Source organism: Ovis aries, chromosome 13 (assembly GCF_016772045.2).
Source record: "Ovis aries strain OAR_USU_Benz2616 breed Rambouillet chromosome 13, ARS-UI_Ramb_v3.0, whole genome shotgun sequence".
In the NCBI taxonomy this organism is placed as follows: domain Eukaryota; kingdom Metazoa; phylum Chordata; class Mammalia; order Artiodactyla; family Bovidae; genus Ovis; species Ovis aries.
Genome location: NC_056066.1, coordinates 60,414,930 through 60,441,896, shown reverse-complemented (window position 1 = coordinate 60,441,896; position 26,967 = coordinate 60,414,930). Strand labels below are relative to the sequence as shown.

Sequence of the window (26,967 nt, the reverse complement as noted above, 5' to 3'; positions counted from 1 at the left end):
AAAATAAACAAATGGGATCTAATTAAAATTAAAAGCTTCTGCACAACAAAGGAAAATATAAGCAAGGTGAAAAGACAGCCTTCTGAATGGGAGAAAATAATAGCAAATGAAGCAACTGACAAACAACTAATCTCAAAAATATACAAGCAACTTATGCAGCTCAACTCCAGAAAAATAAACGACCCAATCAAAAAATGGGCCAAAGATCTAAATAGACATTTCTCCAAAGAAGACATACGGATGGCTAACAAACACATGAAAAGATGCTCAACATCACTCATTATTAGAGAAATGCAAATCAAAACCACAATGAGGTACCACTTCACACCAGTCAGAATGGCTGCGATCCAAAAATCTGCAAGCAATAAATGCTGGCGAGGGTGTGGAGAAAAGGAACCCTCCTACACTGTTGGTGGGAATGCAAACTAGTACAGCCACTATGGAAAACAGTGTGGAGATTCCTTAAAAAATTGCAAATAGAACTACCTTATGACCCAGCAATCCCACTTCTGGGCATACACACCGAGGAAACCAGAATTGAAAGAGACACATGTACCCCAATGTTCATCGCAGCACTGTTTATAATAGCCAGGACATGGAAACAACCTAGATGTCCATCAGCAGATGAATGGATAAGAAAGCTGTGGTACATATACACAATGGAGTATTACTCAGCCGTTAAAAAGAATTCATTTGAATCAGTTCTGATGAGATGGATGAAACTGGAGCCGATTATACAGAGTGAAGTAAGCCAGAAAGAAAAACACCAATACAGTATACTAACACATATATATGGAATTTAGGAAGATGGCAATGACGACCCTGTATGCAAGACAGGGAAAGAGACACAGATGTGTATAACGGACTTTTGGACTCAGAGGGAGAGGGAGAGGGTGGGATGATTTGGGAGAATGACATTCTAACATGTATACTATCATATGAATTGAATCGCCAGTCTATGTCTGACGCAGGATGCAGCATGCTTGGGGCTGGTGCATGGGGATGACCCAGAAAGATGTTATGGGGAGGGAGGTGGGAGGGGGGTTCATGTTTGGGAATGCATGTAAGAATTAAAGATTGTAAAATTTAAAAATAAAAAACTAAATAAAAAAATAAATAAATAAATAAATGTCTCAGGCCTAACTCTAGGCTCACAAAGGGTAAAGCAGATACCTTAAATAAATCTTAAGAGATGTAAAGAGCTTGTGTTTTCTTTCCTGTCTTATGTGTCTTATAATTCCTCCCAGGATTAAGAACAGGAAATTTCTTGTGAGGTATTCACGTAGTCATTCATTGGAAGGACTGATGCTGAAGTTGAAGCTCCAATACTTTGGCCACACCTGATGTGAAGGGCTGACTCATTGGAAAAGACCCTGATGCTGGGAAAGATTGAAGGCAGGAGAAAGGGACGACAGAGGATGAGATGTTTGGGAGGCATCATTGACTCAGTGGACATGAGTTTGAGCAAGCTCCAGGAAATGGTGATGGACAAGGAAGCCTGGCGTGCTTCAGTCCATGGGGTCACAAAGAGTCGGACACAACTGAGCAACTGAACTGAACTGATTCTCAAACAGATTCATAGAAAACACAATTGCCATGAGCTTTGGCTGCACTTGACTGCTCAGAGCCTAAGGCCATGAAGAAGCCAATAAAGGCTGGAGCTCAAGAATATGAACCCAGATCCAAGGCTTCTTCTCTGACACCCAGCCATGAAGCTCCTTTTCCCTGTCTTTGCCAGCCTCATGCTACAGTGGCAGGTGAACACAGGTAATGTGAAATCCTGGGTCTAAGAGGGAGTGGTTGGAGGAAGCAGAGATTTGGCAGTCCTGGATAATGGAAACCCAAAGAGACACTGAAAATGAGATGCCCAAAGATACAGCTGAAAAGTTTATATTGCATCAGTCATTCACCATCTGTCATGTAGTCCCACAGGCTCCAAACCCAGACTGTGTCTGATGGGGATACGCATGGAGCTACAAAGGAAATAGGGTATTGTTTGTGAACTCAGAAATTATTCAGTATATAAAACTGCCTCCTTGCCCCCTACATAGCGATCACCTGGGATTCCAGCCAAGTCTACCCCATTTTTGCTCTATTTCTAATTTAAACTATCTCTGAGTAAAAGGTTCGATCAGTTTATACTTTGGTGTAATAAGAAGGAAGACCTTAAAATTATGCTCAAAAAAAAAAAAATCTACTCTCAGGATTCAGTGAACAGGTCTATGTTCTCCATCTCAACTTTTTCAGACTTCTACAGAGTTCCATTCCTTTTCTCAGCCTTTGTTTTACTGGAAACCCCCAAATTACCCACAAGAGCCTCTGGGAACACATCAGGGCAAATGGCTAAGTCAGAAGATTGGGCACTGTTTTCTGCAATGGAGACAGAAGCATTGAGACTTGTTTCAGAATACAAGAATCATCCAGATTTTAAACGGGCAAGGGGTCAAGGAAGGGAAAGTAAAAGAGTAGTCAAAGACCTGTCTAATTTTTTTATCTTGGGACCCTAAGAAAAGGGTTATAATATAAGTAAGTATGGTTGTGTCGTCTCTGGTAAAGTCAAATTTGAGTCTCAAATCCCACATAAGATAAGGTTAATCAGTGTAGCTGCTTAAAATACAAGTATTTTACTGTGTTATCTCTGGTGAGAAACAATATTGAAATGCCTGTGAACAGTAGGTGCTACATAAATCTCTTGTGTTTTATGGAAAATCTGTTGAATTGTTGAGTGAAGGAGAAGCTTCTGGATTCGGAAAAAAAAAAAAATAGATGAACCATTAGGATGGAAAAACATCCAACAGATGAAGATGAGACACTACACTAAGCAGGAGATTTAGAGATAGAGATAACAATGCAGGAATTATCTTCATAGAGATGAGGTTAAGGCTGTGATAATAAATAAGATCTCTGAGGGACATAGTGTCCAGAGAGGATGAAAATGATAGAACATCATGCTGCAATTAACCACAGGTCAAGTGATTGTCGAGGAGGGTGAGGTCATAGACCACTGAGTTTGGCAAGATGCCAGAACTTCTGAAAAGTCCAGTTGATTCTCTTTTGAAACTCTTTCTTGGGTTACTTTTATGAGAGATTTTACTCTTCTCTGTATTTCCTAGGATCCTGGGAAGAGATAATGACACTCAACAAGTGCCTAAGATGTTATATATTGGAGATCTAAAATCTTAACCCTGAAGCAAATGAGTTTCCTTTTCTTCTTAAGGTTTTAATTATTCAATGAGAAGAGACTAGAGATTTATTTTGGATTTCAGAGATATACAAAGACTCTCTTGGCCTGCCTGTTGCCTCCATCAACGTCCCTAACCACTGTACTTTAAATTTAGCATTAACAAATTCAGTCTGACTCTATTCCTCTCGCTCTAGCAATTTTAATATCACATCTAGTTATTAACCTTAGCACATTGTTTTCTGTTTTATTTGTGCAGAATATTTTGGCTTGAGAAGATGCGTAATGGGTTTGGGGAGATGCAAAGAGCACTGCAACATGGATGAAAAAGAGTTAGATAAATGCAAAAAGAAAAAATGTTGTATTAGATCAAAAGTGGTTCAACTGATAAAAAACTACATACAAAATGAAATGCTCCACGTGCTTAAAGAGGACTCTCAGGAAGTGCTAAAAATTACCAAAAATGTTAGTGTCATGATGCAGACCAAACATCACAATTTATCTGTTCTGCCCAAAATCAAAAGTGCCAATGCTTTTGCCAACATCAACACCATTATCATCCCAAATGCCACCATTGTGAACTCTGCCACCTCCAACCCCGTGAACTCAGGGAAGATAATACACACTGCTACTTCTACCAAAAAAAGAAGAGATTCAGGCACTGACTCCCTACCACCAGCACCACCTCCATCGTATACACTTCCAACAGCATGACTGGAGCTGGAGAAGCAGATGAGCAAGGATTCGGGTCTATCTCTTAAAACACCAAGTTCCTCTTTATCTATTCTGTCTATAAACTGAGACATAGAACTGTTTGCTCTGTTATCAGTCATTCAATAAACACTGTTCAAGCACCCACAGTTTATATAATTTTATCTTTCTCACAGGAGCCTCACAGAAGAGACAGAGCTAGAAAATAATAGAATTTTAGTTTACATGCTCAGGAGAAAGTGAGCAACAGAAATGCTGACTGTGTTGAATTTAACCCATCGATGGGCCAAAGTAAACCTCTATAACAAAAATTTATGGTTCTCGTACTATGTGTTTTTCTTGGGGTGATAGGAATGAAAACAGCAGACATATTTTCTTTTTCCATAGATTTTTTTTTTCCCATAGAAAGACCCATATAAGGTGGGGAGACCAAGTTTACTTTCTCCACAGAAGAAATTCATGAGGCCACTTAAGATAAAAATATGGGGTGGGGGGAAGGGGAAGATATGACTCTGTCTCTGATCCAAGGCATTTTCAACCAGATTCCCAAAGGGACGACAGGTAAAGCAGTGCTTCCAGTGGATACAGGCTCCAAACCACAAATGCAAACCATGGAGGTAATTTTTAATTTTCAAGTAGCCACATTAAAAAGGTAAAAATAAATAGGTGAATTGAATGTTAATGATACATTTTATTTAATGCATTGACATTTCAGTGTGCAATTAATGTAAAAATTATTTGAAATATTTTGCCCTTTTTTTGGTACTATGTCTTTGAAATTTCTTATGTATATTACTGTTACAGCATATTTCATCATACTAGTCTTATTTCAAGTGCTTGAGAGTCCCGTGTGGCTTAAATTTCCAGCCTCTAGAACTATGAGAAAATCCATCTCTCTTGTTAAAGCCACCCAATCTATGGTATTTTGTTATAGCAGCCCAGGCAGACTAGTGAGACATAAAGAGATGGTATTGGGCCTTCGTTAATGGCCCATTGACTAAGATTCTGCACTCCCAAAGCAGGCAGCCCTGGTTCAGTCTCTGATTAGAGAACTAGATCCCACATGCTACAACTAAATGTCCCGCATGCTGCAGCCAAGATCAAAGATCCCAGATGGTATAACTGAGACCCAGCACAGCCAAATAAATAAATAAAAATAAATATTGAAAAGAGTAAAGGAGAGATGATATCCTTTTCCTCCTTCTTGCTGAGCTCTGGGTAAAAATTAAAGGTAGGAACAACAGATGCCTCTTAAAAGACTCCAAGCCTCTCTGCCTTCATTCTGGGTTTGTCAATAAGGAAAATTGAGCAACCTTAGTAGAATTTGTATACTTGAATCGAAGATATCAGTTTATATAAAGTTACAGTAAGATGTGTAGAAGATGAATGACTTTCACTTTTCATTCACTTTTATAGTAAGATGTGACTGTTTTATTGTTAACTCTGAGAATAAAAGCCACAGAATGCATAGTAAAAGGCAATAAGCATGGAACAAATGTTTAACAATTGTCAGACAATTTGAATTTTTACACACAAACTGGGTTTGAATTTACTAATAAATACCAAAAGTTGCTATTTTAGGGTGAAAATAAAGGAGTCCCTTTGTGCTCAGCACCCTGTGCACACACTTTGCAAGCGACAGCAATTGGAGTTTGACTTCAAATTCCAGCATATGGGTTAAATTGTGTTCAGTCATGTCCTACTCTTTTGCAACCCCATGGACTGTACCCTGCCAGGCTCCTCTGTCCATGGGATTTTCCAGGCAAGAATACTGGAATGAGTTGCCATTTCCTCTTCTAGGGGATCTTCCCAACCCAGGGATTGAACCCACGTCTCCTACATCCCCTGTGTTGGCAGGTGGGTTCTTTACCACTGAGCCACCTGGGAAGCACTAGGAGTTGAAAGGACCACAGCGATTATCATTGCTTTGGGAACAGCTGCAATTGGCTATCTAGCTGACAAAAGATTTTATGTTACGATTACTGCAGCAAATCTATGGTAAGCATTCACAACCAGAAAAACAACTTCAAGACAGTATATGCTTTTAACTTGAAGATTTAGAAAATAAAAGCTATATGGTAGTGGTTTCTTTAAATTTAGAATAATAACCTTTGTCAGCAAAGTGATGTCTCTGCTTTCTAATATGTTGTCTAGGTTTGTCATAGTTTTGTTCTCTTTAATTTCGCTTTGGAGATTGGATATTTATCAACAAACTGCTCTCTAAAGTATATTGTATCAAGTTAAAATCACAGGAACAGTACAGAGCTGTCCCTGTTTTGCTTCACTTTTGCCAAGTAGCTAGAAGGCCTATTTTCAAGGACTGGGAGCTAATCTAGATATTCCATGAGTACTCAGTAAATTTACCCAGTAGCCAGTTAGACAGTCTAACCAAATCTGTTTGACCTGATGGCAGAGCTTTCTGCTTTATCATCTGCCCACTGCCCAACTTCAGATCTCATCTGAAGTCTAATAAATACTGGAGCTCCAGGCAAGTAACACAGGTAGCTCTGTCCTATCCACCCCACCGCACTCTCCCCAGGCATGTCCCCATCCTTCAGGCAAGAAGTTCTTGCCTCTGGCTTTTGCTGCTGTCTTGTTCCTCACTTAAAAACCTTAAGTAACCTGAAATTCTCCATATTGAGAAGAGAGTGATGGAGGGGAGGGGAGACAGAAACAAAAGCACTAGGTACATCTGTTTTTAAATGGGAGGAAAATTTTTAAATGCCCATCTATGGGAAGAGGAAGAAATGAGAAAGAGGAGAGGTTTTTAAAAGAAGCTAGACTTCTCTGAATATATCCTGTTTTGAAGATTTCACTTAGAAATTATTTAAATATTTTACCTAATATAAACAGGTAAAGTGTGTATTGAATTGATAGCATAACCACAAATAAAAGAGCTATTTGAAGTAACAGACATTTGAAATAATCTCTCATTCTGTTTGTAAAAAGAAAAGATAGGAAAAGTAAAATACATGTTCATCAATAGAAAGTACTAGTTGCTCAGTCATGCCAGACTCTGCGACTCCATGGACTGCAGCCCACCAGGCTCCTCTGTCTATGGGATTTTCCAGACAAGGATACTGGAGCGGGTTGCCATTTCTTTCTCCAGATCTTCCCGACCCAGGGATAGAACCTGGGTCTCCTGCACTGCAGGCAGATTCTTTACAGACTGAGTCATGCTGGAAGCCCCAATAGGGTCAATCAAAAGGTTTAACTAAACCACTGTATGTTCATATATATAAAGTTATGTAAAATTAGAAAAAAATAATGGAGATCTATATTTTTAGATATAAAAAGAGCTGTTAGACATGTTAAATTTTTAAAAGGAAGCTGAAGAACAATAAGTATAGGATGATGCAATTATTTATTTTCTATAATTTATTATAAAAAGTGAAGTGAAAGTCATTCAGTCATGTCCGACTCTTTGCAACCCTGTAGACTGTACGGTTCATGGAATTCTCCAGTCCAGAGTACTGGAGTGGGTAGCCATTCCCTTCTCCAAGGAATCTTCCCAACCCAGGGATTGAACCCAGGTCTCCCACATTGCAGGCAGATTCTCTTGGATTCCTTACCATCTGAGCCAGCAGGGAAGTCCATAATTTATTAATATCATAGGGTAAATTTAGCTGTTTTTCCTTTCAGTGTACAGTTCTATGAATTTTAACATCTTTAGATTCATTCAACCATCACCGCAAACAGGACATTGTTTCATCACTCTAAAATATACTACCTTGTATTCAAACTCTAATTGCACCATAACTCCTGGCAACCAGTGATCTATTTTTCATCCCTATAGTTTTGCCTTCTCTGAGAATATCACAAAAATGGAATGTTTGAGGCTGACTTCTCTCATTTAACATGGCTTTAAGATTCATCCAAGTTTCCCAAATATATTAATATCAATAATACATTCCTTTTTACTGCTAAACAGTATTGTATTCTAAACATTTAATACTGGTTTTTTATCCTTTCACTCACTGAAGGACATTTGGTTTGTTTGTAGTTTTTTTGACCAACATAAGCAAAGTTGCTATAAACATTTGGCTTATATATTTTTGTGTTATTAAAAGTTTCCATTTCACTAAGGTAAATACCCAAGTGTAAGACTGCTAGGTTCTATGGTAAAGTACGTTTAACTTTAAAGGAAACTGAAAACCAGTTTCCAGAGTGACTATGGAATTTTGCATTGCCACCCCTGAAAATTAATCAATGGAAACATCTTGCAAAATGGAGCCGAGAGGTCAGAAGGGGGAGCTCTCCTACTCTACCACTCAAGGTTAATTGCATTATCCACAAGAAGAAAGTTAATACTTTACTACTTTACTACCCAACAGGAAAAGGAAAGAATTTCTCCTTGCCTGGCTATAGCCTTACCAATGACAAAACTGTCACTATTCAGCCAATGAAAAAGCCACTACGCTTTTCAGTGGCCTTTCAGTTCCCAGTTTACTCCCACAAACTGATTTTAACAGCCTCTCTCAACTCCCCCTTCTTCTCTATAAAAGAATGTTTTCTCTACTTTTGTTCTCTGGGCTTGCCTGTGGTTTGCAATTGATTTATGCATCTCACATTGTAATTCTTTGTTGTTCCTGAATAAATCCATTTTGCTTGTAAAACAACTGGCTGTTTTATTGTTTTGTTGCAGGAAGGGGGATCCCTTCCAGGGCCCAAGAGTAGGCTCTTGTCTAACACTTGGAAATGAATAGTATGAGAAGACACACATGCTGACAAAGCAAGAGATGTTATCGGGAAGGGATGCCCAGGCTGAGAGCAACAGGATAGGGGAACCCGGGGGAACTACTATGCCCATGAGGCTTGCAGCCTTGAGTTTTATGGTAATTGGATTGTTTTCCAGGTTGTCTCTGGCCAATCACTCTGATTTGGGGTCCTTTCTGGGCGTGTGCATGGCTGGGCCAAGATGGTTTCCAGAGAGGATTCTGGGAGGTTGGTAGGACAAATGGACTGGAGACTCCTCTCTCCTTTTGATCTATCCCGAATTTTTCTGCTTGGCGGTCGCTTGTTAGTTCTTCATTCTTTACCAGGACCTCCTTTGAAGGTAACTCAGGCAAGTGGCTACTATCCTGTGTGGCCAGGGCTGCTGGTTTCAGTCAGTGTTTCCTCTAACAGTTTTAGGTCAACACCAGCAATGGGTGAGAATTCCATTTGCTGCACATCCTTGCCAGCACTTAATGTTGTCAGTGTGAAATGAAAATGTGTCCTGCCATATCAATAAACAAACACTCTCTTCCAACAACACAAGAGAAGACTCAACACATGGACATCACCGGATGGTCAATACCGAAATCAGATTGATTATAATCTTTGCAGCCAAAGATGGAGAAGCTCTATGCAGTCAGCAAAAACAGGACTGGGAGCTGACAGTGGCTCAGAGCATGAACTCCTTATTGTCAAATTCAGATTTAAATTGAAAACAGTAGGGAAAACCACTAGACCATTCAGGTATGACCTAAATCAAATCCCTTACAATTATACAGTGGAAGTGAGAAATAGATTCAAGGGATTAGGTTTGACAGACAGAGCGCCTGAAGAACTATGGATGGAGGTTCATGACATTGTACAGGAGGCAGGGATCAAGACCATCCCCAAGAAAAAAGAAATGCAAAAGGGCAAAATGGTTGTCTGATGAGGCCTTACAAATAGCTGTGAATATAAGAGAAGCGAAAGGCAAAGGAGAAAAGGAAAGATTTATCCATTTGAATGCAGAGTTCCAAAGAATAGCAAGGAGAGAGAAGAAAGCCTTCCTCAGTGACCAATGCAAAGAAATAGAGGAAAGCAATAGAATGGGAAAGACTAGAAATCTCAAGAAAATTAGAGATACCAAGGGAACATTTCATGCAAAGATGGGCTCAATAAAGGACAGAAATGGTATGGACCCAATAGAAGCAGAAGATGTTAAGAAGAGGTGGCAAGTATATGAAGAAGAACTATACAAAAAAGATCTTCACAACCCGGATAATCATGATGGTGTGATCACTCACCTAGAGCCAGACATCCTGGAATGCGAAGTCAAGTGGGCCTCAGGAAGCATCACTATGAACACAGCTAGTGGAGGTGATGGAATTCCAGTTGAGCTATTTCAAATCCTAAAGGATCATGCTGTGAAGGTGCTGCACTCGATATGCCAGCAAATTTGGAAAACTCAGCAGTGGCCACAGGACTGGAAAAGGTCAGTTTTCATTCCAATCCCAAAGAAAGGTAATGCCAAAGAATGCTCAAACTACCGCACAATTGCACTCATCACACGCTAGCAAGGTAATGCTCAAAATTCTCCAAGCCAGGCTTCAACAGTATGTGAACAGTGAACTTCCAGATGTTCAAGCTGGTTTTAGAAAAAGCATAGGACCCAGAGATCAAATTGCCAACATCCGCTGGATCGTCAAAAAAGCAAAGGAGTTCCAAAAAAACATCTATTCCTGCTTCATTGACTATGCCAACGCCTTTGATAGTGTGGATCACAACAAACTGTGGAAAATTCTTAAAGAGATGGGAACACCAGACCACCTTACCTGCCACCTGAGAAATCTGTATGTAGATAAAGAAGCAACAGTTAGAACTGGACACGGTACAACAGACTGCTTCCAAATCAGGAGAGGAGTACATCAAGGCTATATACTGTCACCCTGCTATTTTAACTTATATGCACAGTACATCATGAGAAACGCTGGACTAGATGAAGCACAAGCTGGAATCAAGATTGCCAGGAGAAATATCAATAATCTCAGATATGTAGATAACACCACTCTGATGGCAGAAAGTGAAGAAGAACTAAGGAGACTCTTGATGAAAGAGAAAGAGGAGAGTGAAAAAGTTGGCTTAAATTTCGACATTCAGAAAACTAAGATCATGGCATCCAGTCCCATCACTGCATGGAAAATAGATGGGGAAACAGTGGAAACAGTGACAGACTTTATTTTGGGGGGCTCCAAAATCACTGCAGATGGTGACTGCAGCCATGAAATTCAAAGACGCTTGCTTCTTGGAAGAAAAGCTATGACCAAGCTAGACAGCATATTAAAAAGCAGAGACATTACTTTGCCAACATAGGTCCGTCTAGTTAAGGCTATGGTTTTTCCAGTAGTCATGTATAGATGTGAGAGTTGGACTATAAAGAAAGCTGAGTGCCGAAGAATTGAAGTTTTTGAACTGTGGTGTTGGAGAAGACTCTTGAGAGTCCCTTGGACTGCAAGGAGATTCAACCAGTCCATCCTAAAGGAAATCAGTCCTGAATATTCATTGGAAGGAATGATGCTGAGGCCGAAACTCCAATACTTTGGCCACCTGATGCGAAGAACTGACTCAATGGAAAAGAACCTGATGCTGGGAAAGATTGAAGGCAGGAGGAGAAGGGGATGACAGAGGATGAGATGTTTGGATGGCATCACCGACTTGATGGACGTGAGTTTGAACAAGCTCTGGGAGCTGGTGATAGACAGGGAAGCCTGCAGTCCATGGGATTGCAAAGAGTCATAAACAACTTAGTAACTAAACTGAACTGAAGGGACCCAGAGTAGATTTTTCTCCTCTGTCTGAACTTTACAAGAAACCAGAGCCATTGTACCAGCAGAGGCCCCTTGTGCCCATCTGCTTCCTTGGGAGTTCCAAATGGATTTGAGTAAGTCTTTCCTTGTTCTCAGATCTCCCATATTGGTTGATGTTAGGTAGTTAGAATAGGAAACAGGAGTCCAGAATGGCGGTGGCTAAAAGACAAGGAAGGGAAAAGCCCGCGAAAACAGAACAAAGGAAGGTCCGAGGGCTGGGGTCAGGACCTCAGGTGGAACAAACAGCACTCCTGGCTAGCCCAGTTTACACAGGGCAGGCCCAGGGGGAGGAAAAAACATATAAAAAGAGGAGCCAAAGGGCCGGGGGTCTGTCTCTCTCTTTCTCTCTCTCTCACTCCTACTCCCCGCAACGCCCCGAGCATGCAGGGACACACTCCTCTTTTTGTCTTTGGGTCGGCATGCCCTCAGGCCTCCAGGATGGATTTTCCTGATATTTTCTAAATAGAATAGAGCTGTAACATGGAGCTGTAACACTGATTTGTCTAAGAGCTATAACATGGTCTGTTCAAGACCTGAGAGCTATAACATGGTCTGTCCAAGACCCAAGAGCTTTAACATGGTCTGTCCAAGACCCGAGAGGGCTTTAATGTCCGTCACTCCAAATCTTTGTTGTGATGAGACAGAACCGAGGAGTACACACTCGCCTGACAGTTGCGATCTTGAATTTTTTATTTGATGAGGTATAGCAGGTACCTGCTCCCTCCCATCAAGGTACTGAGGAGACACCTGGCTGAAAGATACCTGGCACTGGTAGATATATCCACCCAAGGTCTAGATACTGGGTGGGGCTTGGTTGGAAGTTACCAAGAAATACCCCAGGCTGGGTTGGAAGACACCTCAGTGGCTCCCTTGTAGAAAGACATAAGACAGTACTTGCGAGTACCTAGTTAACTGTGTTACAGGGAGGCAACCAACTCTGACTCCCTGTTGGAAACTGCTTCTTTGACTTGCTTTTATTATAATCATACTCAATGGCTTGCCTGGAGGACCCCGCCCCTCTGCTTGACTGTAAACTAAAGCGCCTTTGTTCAGCTCATGGAGGGATAGTTTGTCCCTACCAACCTGTGAATAGAAGAGATCAACACACCCCCCTTCCAAAGGCTGGCCGTTTCCTTGGAGATGTTTTGCAAGACTGAAGACCCTTTTTCTTTAGTTTCCCACTGCATCTCTCTCTCTATTCTGCCTTTTGACTTTAGTTCCTCATTGCTTCTTTCTGATCTATGAAAGAACCTGGCCTCCAGACCCCATTAAGATGGTTATTTTGAGACTCTAGCCATCTTCTCATTTTGCCAGCTCCCCGATTAAAGTCTCTTCCTTGCCTCAACACTCTTGTCTCTTGCATTGGCCTATCGTTCAGGGAGCAGAGTGAGCTTGGACTCTGTAGGTAACAATTGGGAGAGATTAAATCTCGCTCTAAATATTGAGGGGGCTCTTTAATGCATATGCAGTTAAAAATTAAAAGCTGGCTCGGTAAAACCTTAAACAAGGCCTTCTAGGGGAAAGCTCAGACTTCTCTGTGTCTTTGAGATGTATCTGACCTTCCTAAAGTTGTTCTATTCTGTTTGTCCATGTTAGCCTATAAGAAGTCTTTTTGCATTTTTAATCGTTGGTAACTCTGGAGATACTTATTGGTGGTGAAATGATATATCCTTTAAAAATTAGAGAAACTAACAAGTTATTAAATCTAGAGTGCTCTCATTGTAAACAACCGTTTTGTTGGTACGGATAAAAGTCAAATTAACTGAAGAACTTTTCTTGAGGAAGAAAAATTGGTTTAGGAAGCTCATTGTGGTTTTCCCCTCAGCAGGCCTTACAGATGCTAATAAGAGCAGTAAGAATATCAACAAACAACCTGGAGGAGGAAAAAAAGTCTAGCTATTATTTCAACAAGGTAAAAAAAAAATTTTTTTTAAGGCATTACCTACAATGAATAAAAAATTATTTGGATGATTACTTAGAATGGGATAAATAGACATTTATGTGATTAAACGATTCGATATTACTACACGACCCAGAGTTAATGAGCCATGAGGGACACCCTACTGGTCCCCATCAATAAAAACTAACCAAGTCTGTTCTATTACCCCAGTTTAAGTTATATATTTAAGGGACTAGAAAAATTTACACTGAGATATCCTACCAATTATTTTGGGACAGTTAGGCCAAAAGGCCTGACTTCCTCAGCTCTACACATCTCTGGGGATCCCAGAGCCTTTTATATAAGAGTAAAGTAAAATAGACAGGGAACAAAAACAAAAAGCCTTCTAAATGCTCCCCTAAGACCAAAGCTTGTTGATTGGATCCTTATGAAAACTAAAGTTAAAGGTATAGAAAAAGTTGGTGGAATTTTACAGCTCTTAATTATATTGTGGGATAAATAAGGCATATAAATTGCATTGAGGAAATATTAACTAAAAGTACTGAGGAAACCTGAGCCATACAAAATAAGTAAAAACTGAGAATTAACATACAAGGGCTCATAAAATAAAAATAGTGATTTTGCTTTGATTTAATTTATAAACTCAGGAAGATCTTTGCTAAATGCCTTATACAAACCTTTGAAGATGTGATAAATTAAAGCTCTAAAGTTATAAAACATAGAACTTCATAAATTACATTTCAATTTGATAAAAAATCTTGCCACTGATTTTAGTAACTTTAGGCAACAAAACTATTTGAAAAACTAAGCAACTGCCTTTGTCTCATGAATGTCTAAACCAGAGTATGAATATAGGCCACGAGGACCTAGACTAAGCCCAATTAAGCAGGCAAGACCCGAAAGACCAAGGTGGGGGGGAGGGGGGTAAACGTGGCAATTTTAAATCTAAATTGCTGGGACTGTTCCCACTGCCAAATGCTACAGATGATTGTAACAGATAGTCTCTGGGTTGTGTCCCAGTCTGTGCGACCCCATGGACTTCAGCCTGCCAGGCTTCTCTGTTATAGACAGTAGGCCTTAATCATCTGAGCAAGCAACTTTAAGATATTCCGACTGTTTGTTAACTAGTAAGTTTATATCAATATTGTGATACCTGGTTCATATCTAAGCTTTTACTAAAGCCATGAGACTCTGGTTTGTTTATGTCGTGTACACTTTATATGTATGAGCTATCTCTACTTCTAAAAGGTAATTAAAGCTGGGACAGGGAAATACCCTTAAAATTTCCCTTAGAATTGTAAATGTCTCTTACAAAAGGGTAACTTCTTAGAGCTTTTCATATGTCTGATGCTTTCTTAAAAATAATTAACCTAAAGTAATCCTTCTGTCAAAGAGATATATTTTGGGGTAGCAAACTCTGCTACCCTTTCTGTAGTGAGCTGTGGGACCTCTCAACCCAAATATACTATTCCACTCTGCACCGTCCAAACCAAAACACAGCTCCTAAATTACTATTCTCATAATTCATTTTATATCAAAACTATAATAAAAAATCTTCCAACAAACAAAGCCCAGGGCCAGACGGCTTCACAGGCAAATTCTACCAAAAGTTTAGAGAAGAGCTAAACTAAACCTAGGGGCTTCCCTGGTGGCTCAGATAGTAAAGAATCCACCTGCAATGCAGGACACCTGGGTTGGATCCCTGGGTTGGGAAGAACCCCTGGAGGAGAGCACGGCAACTCCCTGCAGTATTTTTTCCTGGAGAATCCCCATGGACAGAGAAGCCTGGTTGACCACAGTCCACGGGATCACAAAGAGTCAGACATGACTGAGCGACTAAGGACACAGCACAGCAAACTAAACCTATCCTGCTAAACTTTTCCTGCTTAAACTCTTCCAGAAAATTTTAGTAAAACTAAGAAGTAAGCAACTATGAACTGTCTTTACATATCATTTTATAAATTGGGGGAAATAACTCTCTGAAGACCTGTTCTGCCAGGCTTTCCCCTGAGCACAGAGTCCCTCATTTCTGCTCTCCACACTGAACTCCTTTCAGGGGATGGGTCAGCTGCAGCAGCATAAGACTTAATCCTTGTAAAGTCAGATGGTAATTGCCAGTTTGCAGTTGACAGGGAGCCCCTTCACATGGACACCCAATACAAACTTGTTGCAAAACCAGAAACAGTTCAAATTTGCTGTCTCAGTTTCCCCTCATTGGTATGCTTGCATGCTAAGTCATTTCAGTAGTGTCTGACTCTGCGACCCTCCAGGCTCCTCTGTCCATAGGATTCTCCAGGCAAGAATACTGGAGTGGGTTGCCATGCCCTCCTCCAGGGGATCTTCCCTACCCAGGGATTGAACCCACGTCTCCTTTGGCTCCTGCCTTGCAGGCAGATTTGTTAGGGGAAGCACACTGACTGAAACAGCCCACGCTGGCAGGGCACCATAGTAACCATTTGCATGAGTTGTTAGGAGGTCCTGGTAAGGAACGCGGAACTAATAAGCCACCAGCGAGAAGAGCTCAGGAAATTCAAAAGGAGACACCCACATGTCCAACCACCTCCCAGAATCCTTCTCGCTGGCATCCGTCTTGGCTGAGCAAGATGTGCACCACCAGGAAGAACTCTGAGTCAGAATGACTGACTAAAGATGACCCAGAAACTAATCCCATCACCATAAAACCCAAGATTACAAGCCATATGGTTGGGCAGTTCTCCTGGGTTCCTTTACCCTGCTGCCCTCCACCGGGGCACCCTATTCCCAAGAAAATCTCTTGCCTTGTCAGCACATGTGTCTCCTCAGACAATTCATTTCTGAATGTTAGACAAGAGCCCAGCTTCGGGCCCTGAAAGCAGTCCCCCTTCCTGCAACAGATTCTTTACCTCTGAGCCACCAGGGAATCCCCCTCATAGGTATAACAGACGCTAATAAAAACATTCCGTTGACGAACAAGAGAATGGGGAGAGGCTGAGGAGAAGTTCCGGGGACGCTTCCCAACAAGACTGAGATTTTTAAAGAGTTATTTAAAAATAAGGTGAGCAAAGCAAATATCGATAGCAACGAAACAAACAGGAAACAGAGAAGAGTCTTGGCACTCATCCCAGCAGGTGGATTGTTACGAAATAGACTGTTAAGAAATAGACTTTAGACTGTTAAGAAATAGAATTGTTGCAGTAAAAAGGAAAAAAGAGGAAAGAGTTTTTCTCTTTCCCTTTCCTGAGAACACAGATAAAGAAAACAGTGAGCAGGCCTGATTTCTTGTTTTTTTACTTTAACTGCTCCTAACTCTGAATGTCTGTAACTAAGTTTCCTTTTCTGCCCCCTAACTCTGCAGGAGCTATAATTCTCATTTTTCCCTTGGACTCTATGCTAAACACATCCTGTATCTGGGGTTTACCCTTACCAACACCCTTTCCCTTGTAGTTACATATCAGAAAGAAGGCCGCAGAGCCGCCAAACTGCCAGACTCAATTACGGGTTACTGACACCAGTCTATGACTGTCTTTGAAACAATGCAAGAGTGAAAATTTAAGATCCTATCACATTTGTTCCTCATCACGACTTCCAGCTGATTCCTGACTGCCAAGCCCTTGCCTTATATAAGCCTCTAGACTCCTCACAGAGCGAGGGGACAGTTCCTGAGGCACAAGCCAACCGTGTTCCCCTCTCCGTCGGCTGAGAATTAAAGCCCCTTTCTATTTTTTTGTAAACTTTGTCTCTGCATTTTTTTATTCGGCTTCGGTTTTCAGAAAAAGCCAAGATTTTGGCCAACATCAGAATAACTAAAATGGACATGGGTGAGTTAAAACAAAGGTTTAACGCAGCACTACCAAAGGTTGAGTGAGACAAAGGGACCCACTGCTGTTCCCCCAACATTAAGGACCCCAAACAAGTCTTCTCTGTTTATCCCAGTATGGTATAATTTTAAAAGCTGGAAGGCAGATATTACAATGGGAAACCTGACCCACAATCCCTTGGGACAAAGGTTAGGCAGATTAATCAAAATAAAGATCAACTAGAGTCCAGGATAGGGGGTCTGGGGGATGTGTGTAGTCTATCTTAGTTCTCAAAGAACTGCACAAAGATATGTATTAGATTATTATGTATATCCCTTGAGGAGGAACTAGGACTCTGTAATTGCTAAATTATTATCATTACATTTCTTGTTTTCTTGCTTTACCTGTGTTTTCTGCATTCCCTCCTTTCCCTGAATAGTAGATGCCTGTGCCTGCTCTTTGGAACTCAGGAAAGGCTAGGACACTAAAGCTATGTTTTTATAAGAAGCAGGGGATAGAGGGGCTTTGTATCTGAGGGGGCCCCTCAGGGCCCTGCTCAGTTTCAATGAGAGTATTCATATTGAAGGGGTTTCCCAGGTGACTCAGTAGTAAAGAATTTGCCTGCCAAAGCAAGGGATGCAAGAGAAGCCAGTTCTATCCCCAGGTCGGGAAGATTCCCCTGGTGTAGGAAATGGCAACCCACTCCAATATTCCTGCCTGGAAAACTTACATGGACAGAGGAGCCTGGCAGGCTACTATCCACGGGGTCACAAAGAATCAGATGTGACTAAGCACACATGTATTCATATTGAAACAGGCAAAAAGTAACATTCCTATAGGTAAATCATACTAGATATGTATTTTGTTTCCATAGTTTGTTTTTTTTTTACCGTCAGTTAGGTTGCTTTTGGTTTTCTGCTACTGTGAACAACGTTGAGATAAACCTCTCTGTGTACTTGTTTAATTATTTCATCAGACAGAAGTCCAAGGAACAGAGTCTCTGAGTCAAAACAAATGCATTATTTTTAAGACTTCTGATGCCAAATTGCTCTACAAAAGCAAAACTCCCAGCAACATTTCGAGAGAACACAAGTTTCCCCATACCCTCACCAACACTGCCTAGAGGACAGTTTCGAAGATGGGTGCTCTTTGATCTGTTTCTCTCTCCCTGCTAATAGCCTAGAATACAGGTGCTCAATAAATCAATCCAGGCTATAGTCTATTAGACACTCTGATCTAACCTGTCTGTTCCGGATTTCAGAGACTTCTCCTGGTTCACTGCCCAGGAGCCTGGCATTGTGTAGACCTTATAAAGGCAGTAGCTCCAAGCATATGACAGTAGAGGGCCCTGACCCCACTCAACCACCTCCTACTCCTCAGGCTGCCCTTCAGCTATGAAGCTCCTGCTCCTCGTCTTTACAGCCCTGGGATTCCTGGTGACCCCAGGTAAACTGGATGGAGAAGAGTGAAGGGACTAGGGGCCAGGAACACCAGCAGATCTGGTTGCTCTGGTGACAGACAAGCCAGGTTGGAAGTAGGCAGGGCTCAGCCCACTGAGCTCTGACCTGAAGTGGGGGTCTCCCAGCATCCACCACTGGCCCCAATACCCCTTATCCATCCATTGCTTTCTATAACCCTATACCAAAACCAATCCACCCCAATTTTTTCCCATTCTAAAACAAGAGTCAGCCCCAACCTGGTTCAAAATATCTCCCTTTTCCCTTTACATGAGCTCTCTACATCTAAGCTCCTAAAACGCTGAGAAGGTGTCTCTCTTCCAACATTTGCATCCTCTGAGATCAGACCCAGGTTTGTGCTCAGAGGAGAGACCAAGCCCTGGGGTAAGAAATTCAGGAGCACCTGCCTACACCCAAGAGGGCTGGCAGGGAGAACAGGAGACCTCTTAAGAAGGTAAGTTTACGTAAAATGTCAAACGAGGTGCTCAGCTCAAACCCTGGGGGAAGAAACTGAAGAGCCAGAGAGAAAATTCAGAGAGCCAGGCAATGGGTGTGAAGAACCAGAGGAGAAGCCTCTCAGCAGATGCCTGGGCTGTGGGCCCATGGTGGACAGAGCACAGAGACGAAGCCCTCAGGTTTGATGAGAAGGTTGTACTTGGTAATGCAAAATAGCCTGTCATAGCAACCATTATTTTCTCATTAATGCTTCTGGAGAATGATTCAACTTTTTTTTCCCCACTCTGGGTTGATTGATATTGACAGGTTCATATTCCCTAAGAACAAGTGAGGCAGGAACACCTTTAAAAGGAGATGTGGGGTGCACTGGGACAACCCTGAGGGATGGGATGGGGAGGGAGGTGAGAGGGGGGTTCAGGATGGGGGACACATGTACACCCATGGCTGATTCATGTCAACGTATGGCAAAAAACACTGCAATATTATAAAGTAATTAGCCTCCAATTAAAATAAATTTAATTTAAAAAAAAAAAAAAGGAGATGTGGGATGAGTAAGAACAGCCACAAGTTCCCCTCGGAGTGTTCAAATGCCTCCCTGACAATGAAGACCTGGCTCCCCAGTCCCTTTTTTATTCAGACATTCTGTGGTACCAACTACAGCAAAAATGAGAGGCTTTAGCTGTTGCAAAGATGTAGATGCTGACAAAGACAAAGAGTTCTTCTTCATTCCCAGAGGCCATCCATCAGGGGAAATTCTGTCTCCTCCTGAGTCCTTCTCAAGACTGATATCTCAAGCATACATTTGAGGATAAAAAGTCCCCTTTAGGGACTTCCCTGGCAGTCTAGTGGGGTGAGGGTTCTATTCTTGGTCAGAGTTCAGGATCCCACATGGCCATAGTGGGAAAAAAAAAAGCCCCAACTCCTTGGCAGTCCCTCAATTGTTTCTAACCTTGGATTCTCCACCTTTTCTTCTCCCTTGCAGCCAAAGGAGGTGGGACAATTTGTGGGCGTAAGATTGCGGGACACTGCAAGCTGGAATGCGGCTCCCTGGAAAAAACGGTATTCATGTGTGACAGGTACAAACAGTGTTGTGTCAAAGGCCTCTTCATAGCAAAGCCCATGATGCAACCACCCCCCCAGAAGCCTAACAAACCATACAGAAAATACACAGTTGGCTAAACAAAGGACCAATGGGTAAGACAATAGAATCTTCAAGAAGCCGAAGGACTATCATGACTTAAAGCTCCTGTTTTCTCTATCTCTCCATCTTTCACTCAATAAAGAGTTTGGAGTTTGTATCTATCCTACAGGAACAGCTGTTCTGTGGACTCATCCATGGGGTGTGCGTCAGCTTGGGTCTTCCAAGAGCCAATGCCAAGACAAAATAAGACACAAAACCATTTATTAAGGGGGAATACCTGTGACACAAGGCGGTGAGAAGGAGCAGACAGGGAGAGTCCTCATACTACATTACTGGTCTGATACCTGTAAAAGGAAAGATGGACAGACAGGGGACTGGCTAGAAGGAGCCTGAGGCTGAAGATTGAAGAAAAGTCTCAGCCAAGACCATCAAGGCCCCAAAAGAAGAACTGCTCCTCAGAGGAGCCCTACCCAGGACAGGGATGGCTAGGCACTGGGTTCAGTCACTGGCTGGGGGCAGCCCCTGGAGAACACAACCTTGGGGAGAATGCTACCACACATCTGGAAATATGGCAGCTGAAGGCTCTCCACCAACTACATCTTCAAGGCAATTCTCCTGACAGGAGATCTGAGTGGGGCACCCCATGCCTGCCACAAAGCATGGGAGGGAAAGGAGCTGAATGCGGATACTTGGCCTCCATGTGGATCGACAGATGAGGTACTCATTTGCATAATGAAATGGACAAAATACATAGATCTGACATTGGTAGCAGTATCTGAAAGCAAGGCAATGATGCTAGTGACTTGAATGTGCCCAGCCATATCATATATATATCATACCAATTCAGTTCAGTCGCTCAGTTGTGTCCAACCCTGCAACCCCATGGACTGCAGCATACCAGGCTTCCCTGTCCACCACCAACTCCCAGAGCATGCTCAAACTCATATCCGTCGAGTCAGTGATAGCCATATCATGTGAAGTTGGCATAATCCTATCAGAAGGCCAAGTGAAAACAAGTACAAAGAAACAAGTCTTTTATTCATTTAAACCAGTTAATGCTACTTCTGGAAATCTATGTCCTTTCTAAAAAAATGTTTTAAAAGTTAAAAACCTTAAACCTTGTTCATGTTCTTTGGCTGAGAGACTCTAATTTTAGGAATGACTGTATTCTGAGGAAATAACCAGAATCCGTGTTTAAAAATGATGGATGGTGACTTCCCTGGGGGTCCATTGGTTAAAACTTCATGCTCCCAATGTAGAACTAGATCCCACATGCTGCAACTAAGATCCGGTGCAACCAAATAAATTTAAAATAACAATGTGTGAACAGGCATAATCTTAACAACATGGTTTAAAATAATGAAAAACCGGAAGCTGTCTAAATGCCCAGGGATGAGGGAAATGTGAAGTAAATAGCTATAGATTCATAATGTGGATACTATGCACCACTTAAAAAGGATAAGTTTAGGGACTTTCCTGGTGGTCCAGTGGTTAAGAATCCCACTTTGCAATGCAGGAAATGCAGGTTTGATCCCTGGTCAGGGAACTAAGATCCCACACACTGTGGGGCAATTACTGAGGCTTCATGAAGCAACTAAGACCTAATGAGCCAAATAAATAAGAAACAATTTTTTTCTTAAAGGATAAGTTTAGAGTTCTCTTCAGTCATAGAGAATAACTTTGATGTGCTATTAAAGAGCAGTTTAAAAAATCATATGTATAGGTTGATCCCATTTTACAACAAAAACTCAAGCGCACATGCAAACCAGTACCCAAAACAGTGGGATGCTCTCAACAGCTAGTTTTTGCTCCACACCCTCCTCAGAGATGAAATACAGGGTATCCCAAAATAGATTCAGTTCCACAATAATACAGTCATGAGAAATACAAGTTGTACTGAAGATGCCATGGGGAGGTGTGGGAGAAATTTTGCATCACCCCTACCCAACAAAATTTCATAACAATTCCCTTTCAAGTTTCTTGGTTTTTTTGGTTTTTTTTTTCAAGTTCTTTTTAGCCACTGACATCTCGGCCCATGGACCCTAGGTCTTGAAGTCACTCTACTTCTCCACTCAGTACCCCCACCCGATCAGATTCTCCCCTTCTTTTGCCATTTTGCCCTCTCTCTGCTTCTCCTAGTCACATCCTTATATTCATAACTAGATCAGCAAACAATAACCTTTCATAGCATTTAATCTTTTTAGAAAATAGCATGCATTATAAATACATTATCATATAAATGCATTTCTGATAACAAGAGGCCCTAAAGGGATACAAAGATATGGAATTACGAAGTGTTTTTTATTGATTACTTATATGTATAACTTTTCTACAGTAAACACATTAACAGGAAAAAGTAATATTCTAACAGAGGCACAATAATTATAAAGCATACCACAACTCAAATTGGCCACATGTCCTCCGGTTTTCTACCATTCCCCTACTCTGTCTTGGATTCCTGAGGATGATGAAACAGAGTGCATGTATGCATGCTAAGCAGCCAGGCTCCTCTGCCAAGGGGATTCTCCAGGCAAGAATCCTGAAATGGGTTGCCATAGTCTCCTCCAGGGTATCCTCCTGACCCAGGGATTGAACCCACCTCTTCTGTGGCTCCTCCATTGCAGGCGGATTCTTTACCACTGAGCCAGAGAAGCCCCCATGAAACGGAGTTATTTACTGCCATATTAATAAACAAGGAGGATGTCATAGCCATCTGCGATTCAGGCTCTCCAAAAGTGAATTTCTGAGCCCAGAGGGCACCCAGGGAGAACAATGCCATCTATCTGGCAGCCATTAGCCATTCCCCATGGTGACTGTAAGCACTGGCCCTAGATAGCTGAGATGCATATGAAAGGAATGATATCAGCAAGCTTAAATTATTGCATTTTCCCATATGTAGGAAAGCCTTAAAATCTTTAACTTGTTCAGTCACTCAGTCGTGTCTGACTCTGCAATCCCATGGGCTGCAGCACAACAGGCTTCCCTGTCCTTCACTATCTCCTGGCGTTAGCTCAAATTCATGCCTACTGAGTTGGTAATGCCATCCAACCATCCCATCTTCTGTCATCCCCTTCTCCTGCCTTCAATCTTTCCCAGCATCAGTCTTTTCCAGTGAATCAGTTCTTTGCATCAAGTGGCTAAAGTATTGGAACTTCAGCATCAGTCCTTCCAATGGATATTCAGGGTTGATTTTCTTTAGCATTGACTGGTTTGATCTCCTTGCTGTCCGAGGGACTCTCAAGAGTCTTCTCCAGCACCACAGTTCAAAAACAATTCTTCAGCACTCAGCCTTTTTTATTGTCCAGCTCTCACATCCGTGCATGACAACTGGAAAATCCATAGCTTTGACTATATGGACCTTTGTCAGCAAAGTGATGTCTCTGCTTTTGAATACACTGTCTAGGTTTGTCATAACTTTTCTCCCAAGGGGCAAGCGTGTTTTAATTTCATGGCTGCGGACACCATCCACAGTGATTTTGGAGCCCAAGAAAATAAAATCTGCCACTGTTTCCATTTTTTCCTCATCTATTTGCCATGAAGTGATGGGACCAGATGCCATGATCTTAGTTTTATTAATGTTGAGTTTTAAGTCATCTTTTCCACTCTCCTCTTTCACCTTCATCAAGAGGCTCTTTAGTTCCTCTTCACTTTCTACCATTAAAGGGGTATCATCTGCATATCTGAGATTGTTGATATTTCTTCTGACAATCTTGATTCCAGCTTGTGAGTTATTCAATCCAGCATTTCCGGTGATATACTCTGCCGTTCCCTCCTATCACGCCCTTGTAGTTGGCCACAGGTTCATTTTATTGGGCCTGTACCGCCATCTGCTGGCGATATTCAGTATATACACGCCATGGTCAACACACGGGTTTATTGTGGGGATAATCTGATATTCACCACTGCTCCGGGGCCCCTCTAATTTCCACATGTGCCTTAAACTAGATTCAGATCAAAGCTCACAATGCACTTTACAAGATACACAGAGATGGGCCTTTAAACAGGAAACTTCTGGAACTTCGCTGATCGTCCAGTGATCAAGACTGTTCCCAATGCAGGGTGCCTGAGTTTGATCCCTGGTCAGGGAATTAGGTCTCTCACATGCCGCAACTAAGACCCAGTGCAGCCAAATAAATAAATAATTTTAAAAAACAAACAAACAGGAAACTTCCTGTTGTCCAATTAGCTGGCCCCACTGAGTACCAGAATAGGCTTTTCAAACAACCCCTACTAAAACTTAAAAACAGTGCCTGGTCATCTAATATTTTAGCATCTGGTTCATGCCTGCCCACAATTCTCACCTTGTTAAATTCTCCCCCTTCGGAGACACCCAGCAAAACTCTCAGAAGATACCCCCAATGGTCTGTTCTTGTCGTCAAAGGTGATACCTAGGCTTTTTCCCCTCCCCTGGTTCCTCATACACATCCTCTCTCGCTCCTGCCACCTTCCAATACTCCAGGAAAGGATGATGGACAGGCAGTAGGGTGGGATTCTTTCATTATGGAGTGCTCCACCTCCCCCCACCCACGGCCCCAAGTATGCTGATTTGGAATCCTAATCAGCTTAAGGCAGAAGCTTTGCCTAAATTCAGGATACAAGGGCCAACTCAAGCCAGTAATAACTATGAACTTCAACAGGAAGAGGAGGTAATTGTACCCAGCCCCGCAGACAATATGGTATGGCTAGTGATTAGGAGGCAGAATAACCTAAAACTGACGCATGTGAAAAACACCCTCAAATAATATGGTCTGGAAACTCCCCACAAGTGGTGTCACTTGGGATGTACTCGTGCTGAGCCCAGGGTGACTGCCCTGGCCCCTGGCCCCTTCCCACACACCTGACCACAGTTAAGATCTCCAGGGGATCTTCTCAATCCAGGGATTGAACCCAGGTCTCCCACATTGCAGGTGGATTCTTTACCGGCTGAGCCACAAGGGAAGCCCAAGAATACTGGAGTGAGTAGTCTATCCGTTCTCCAGCAGATCTTTCTGACCCAGGAATCGAACCGGGGCCTCCTGCATTGCAGGTAGATTCCTTACCAACTGAGCTATCAAGGAAGCCCCCCCAATCCCCAGTCAAATAGGGACACTAACCTATGGAGTAAATGTTAATGGATCTGTGACCACCCCCACTTCCGCCCAACAAGGCTCTGTCTCAAGGTTGTTCAGAGGCCAATTTCCCATTATAACTACACTCTGGACTCAACTAGGCCCTAATGGCCTCAATTCAGTGTCTCCCCTCTTTCACCTGAGCAGATGAGAGGACATTGCCTCTCCACAGGATTTCACCTAAGGTGGCATCACCCCTTCAGAATACTCCACGGGAGACGGCATTGCCTAGGACACCACCATGAGCTGGGACCCTAATTTCAACCTTGGCACAGAACAGACCCTGCCTCACATGGGCCCCAAGCAAGCTCTGTCTTTCCTCTTGTTGGGTTTGCTCACCAGATGACACCCTGGGACCACTGCAGCACTGAGACCACCCCAGCATTGTTCTCAACCAATCTAGGGGGGTCTCACATCTCTGATGATGGTGAATGGCCCCCAACACACCCCAGCATAAACACATTCAGTTAAGACAAGCAGAATCCAGGCACAACTGACCACCAGCCCTGCTGCCTCAGATCAGTAGTGAAACTTTGATGCACTGGACCAGTGTATTTAAGCTTTGGCTTCTGCACTTAGCCTCCGAATATGTGTCTGCCTACCCACCCAGAGTAAGCTAATCTCTTCTGTGCAAAATCCTGAATTTTCTGATGGACCCCTCCGTGAACACAGCAGTCCCTAGGCAGAGAGGAAAATGGACGAAGCAGACCCACTCGGGCTGACGACTCCCTGCTAGAGAGCTTTACACAAACCTGTTTCATAAATGTACCCCACAAGATCTGAGGGCTTTTAAATGTTTGGAGGCAGAGGTAGATTCTCTAGATCAGGGGCCCCCAACCCCTGGGCAACTGATCCATATTGAATGCGGACGGTGGGGAGGGGGGGCGGTATACAGCAGGAGGCAAGTGACAGGCAATTGTATTCATAATCTCTTCAATGCTCACACTACCTCCTGAGTCTGCCTCCTGTAGGATCAGTAGCATTAGAGTCTCATATGTGTGAACTGTGCTTACGAGGGATCTAGGTTGTGTGCTCCTTATGAGCACATAATGCCTGGTGATCTGAGGTGGAGCCGAGGTCATGATGCTAGTGCTGGGGAGCAGCTGCAAAGTAAACGTAATGTGCTTGAATCATCCAGAAACATCATCCGTGGAAAAACCGTCTTCCACGAAACCGAGCTTTCATTCCAAAAAGGCTGGGGACTGTTCTGAATAATCTAGATCAACCCCACCCTTTGAAGAGCAAATCAGTGGCGACCCTCTCCTGGGTGGATGATTTCCAAAAATTAAAAATTTCCACGACTTTTGCCCCTCTACCCTCCATTCTTTGCATGCTATCAAGGACCGCTTGACTGTCAACCACTGCCCTGCCCCCGCATGGCCTCCCCAAAACACTCCAGCTTCTCCTCCTTCCCCTTTTCCATTCTTAAGGACTCTGTGATGATACAAGCCTAGAGGATTATTCCCAGGCCTAGAAAGCAGTTGAATTTTGAAATCGCTTGTGACCAGTGACTCCTTTTTTCCTTTCATTTTCTCCCTTTTGAATGAGAAAGTCTGTAACTTTTATCTGTCTACCCCACCACTGCATTTTGTGAGCAAATAACTTGTTTTTTTAGTTTCATGGGTTCACAGATGGGAAGGAATTGTGTCCAGGGATGAATAAAGTCTTTTCAGAGCCC

General features: G+C 42.4%; 2 protein-coding genes across 8 annotated transcripts in view; one reads left to right on the top strand and one right to left on the bottom strand.

The window, feature by feature from the left end:
- C13H20orf96 (chromosome 13 C20orf96 homolog) overlaps positions 1-26,967 on the bottom strand; it is a 142,456-nt gene that overhangs the window by 89,527 nt on the left and 25,962 nt on the right. The window lies entirely within an intron of this gene.
- DEFB129 (defensin beta 129) lies at positions 1,480-4,035 on the top strand. The gene is made up of 2 exons (XM_004014785.6): positions 1,480-1,767; positions 3,441-4,035. The coding sequence occupies exons 1-2, from the start codon at positions 1,710-1,712 to the stop codon at positions 3,893-3,895; spliced, it is 513 nt and encodes a 170-aa protein (XP_004014834.4). The 5' UTR covers positions 1,480-1,709; the 3' UTR covers positions 3,896-4,035.

Excerpts from the sequence above, each read along its gene's own strand:
- DEFB129 (XM_004014785.6), top strand. The coding sequence starts at position 1,710 with ATGAAGCTCCTTTTCCCTGTCTTTGCCAGCCTCATGCTACAGTGGCAG. Across the intron at positions 1,768-3,440 it reads ACAGTGGCAGGTGAACACAG|AATATTTTGGCTTGAGAAGA; the intron begins GTAATGTGAAAT and ends TTATTTGTGCAG.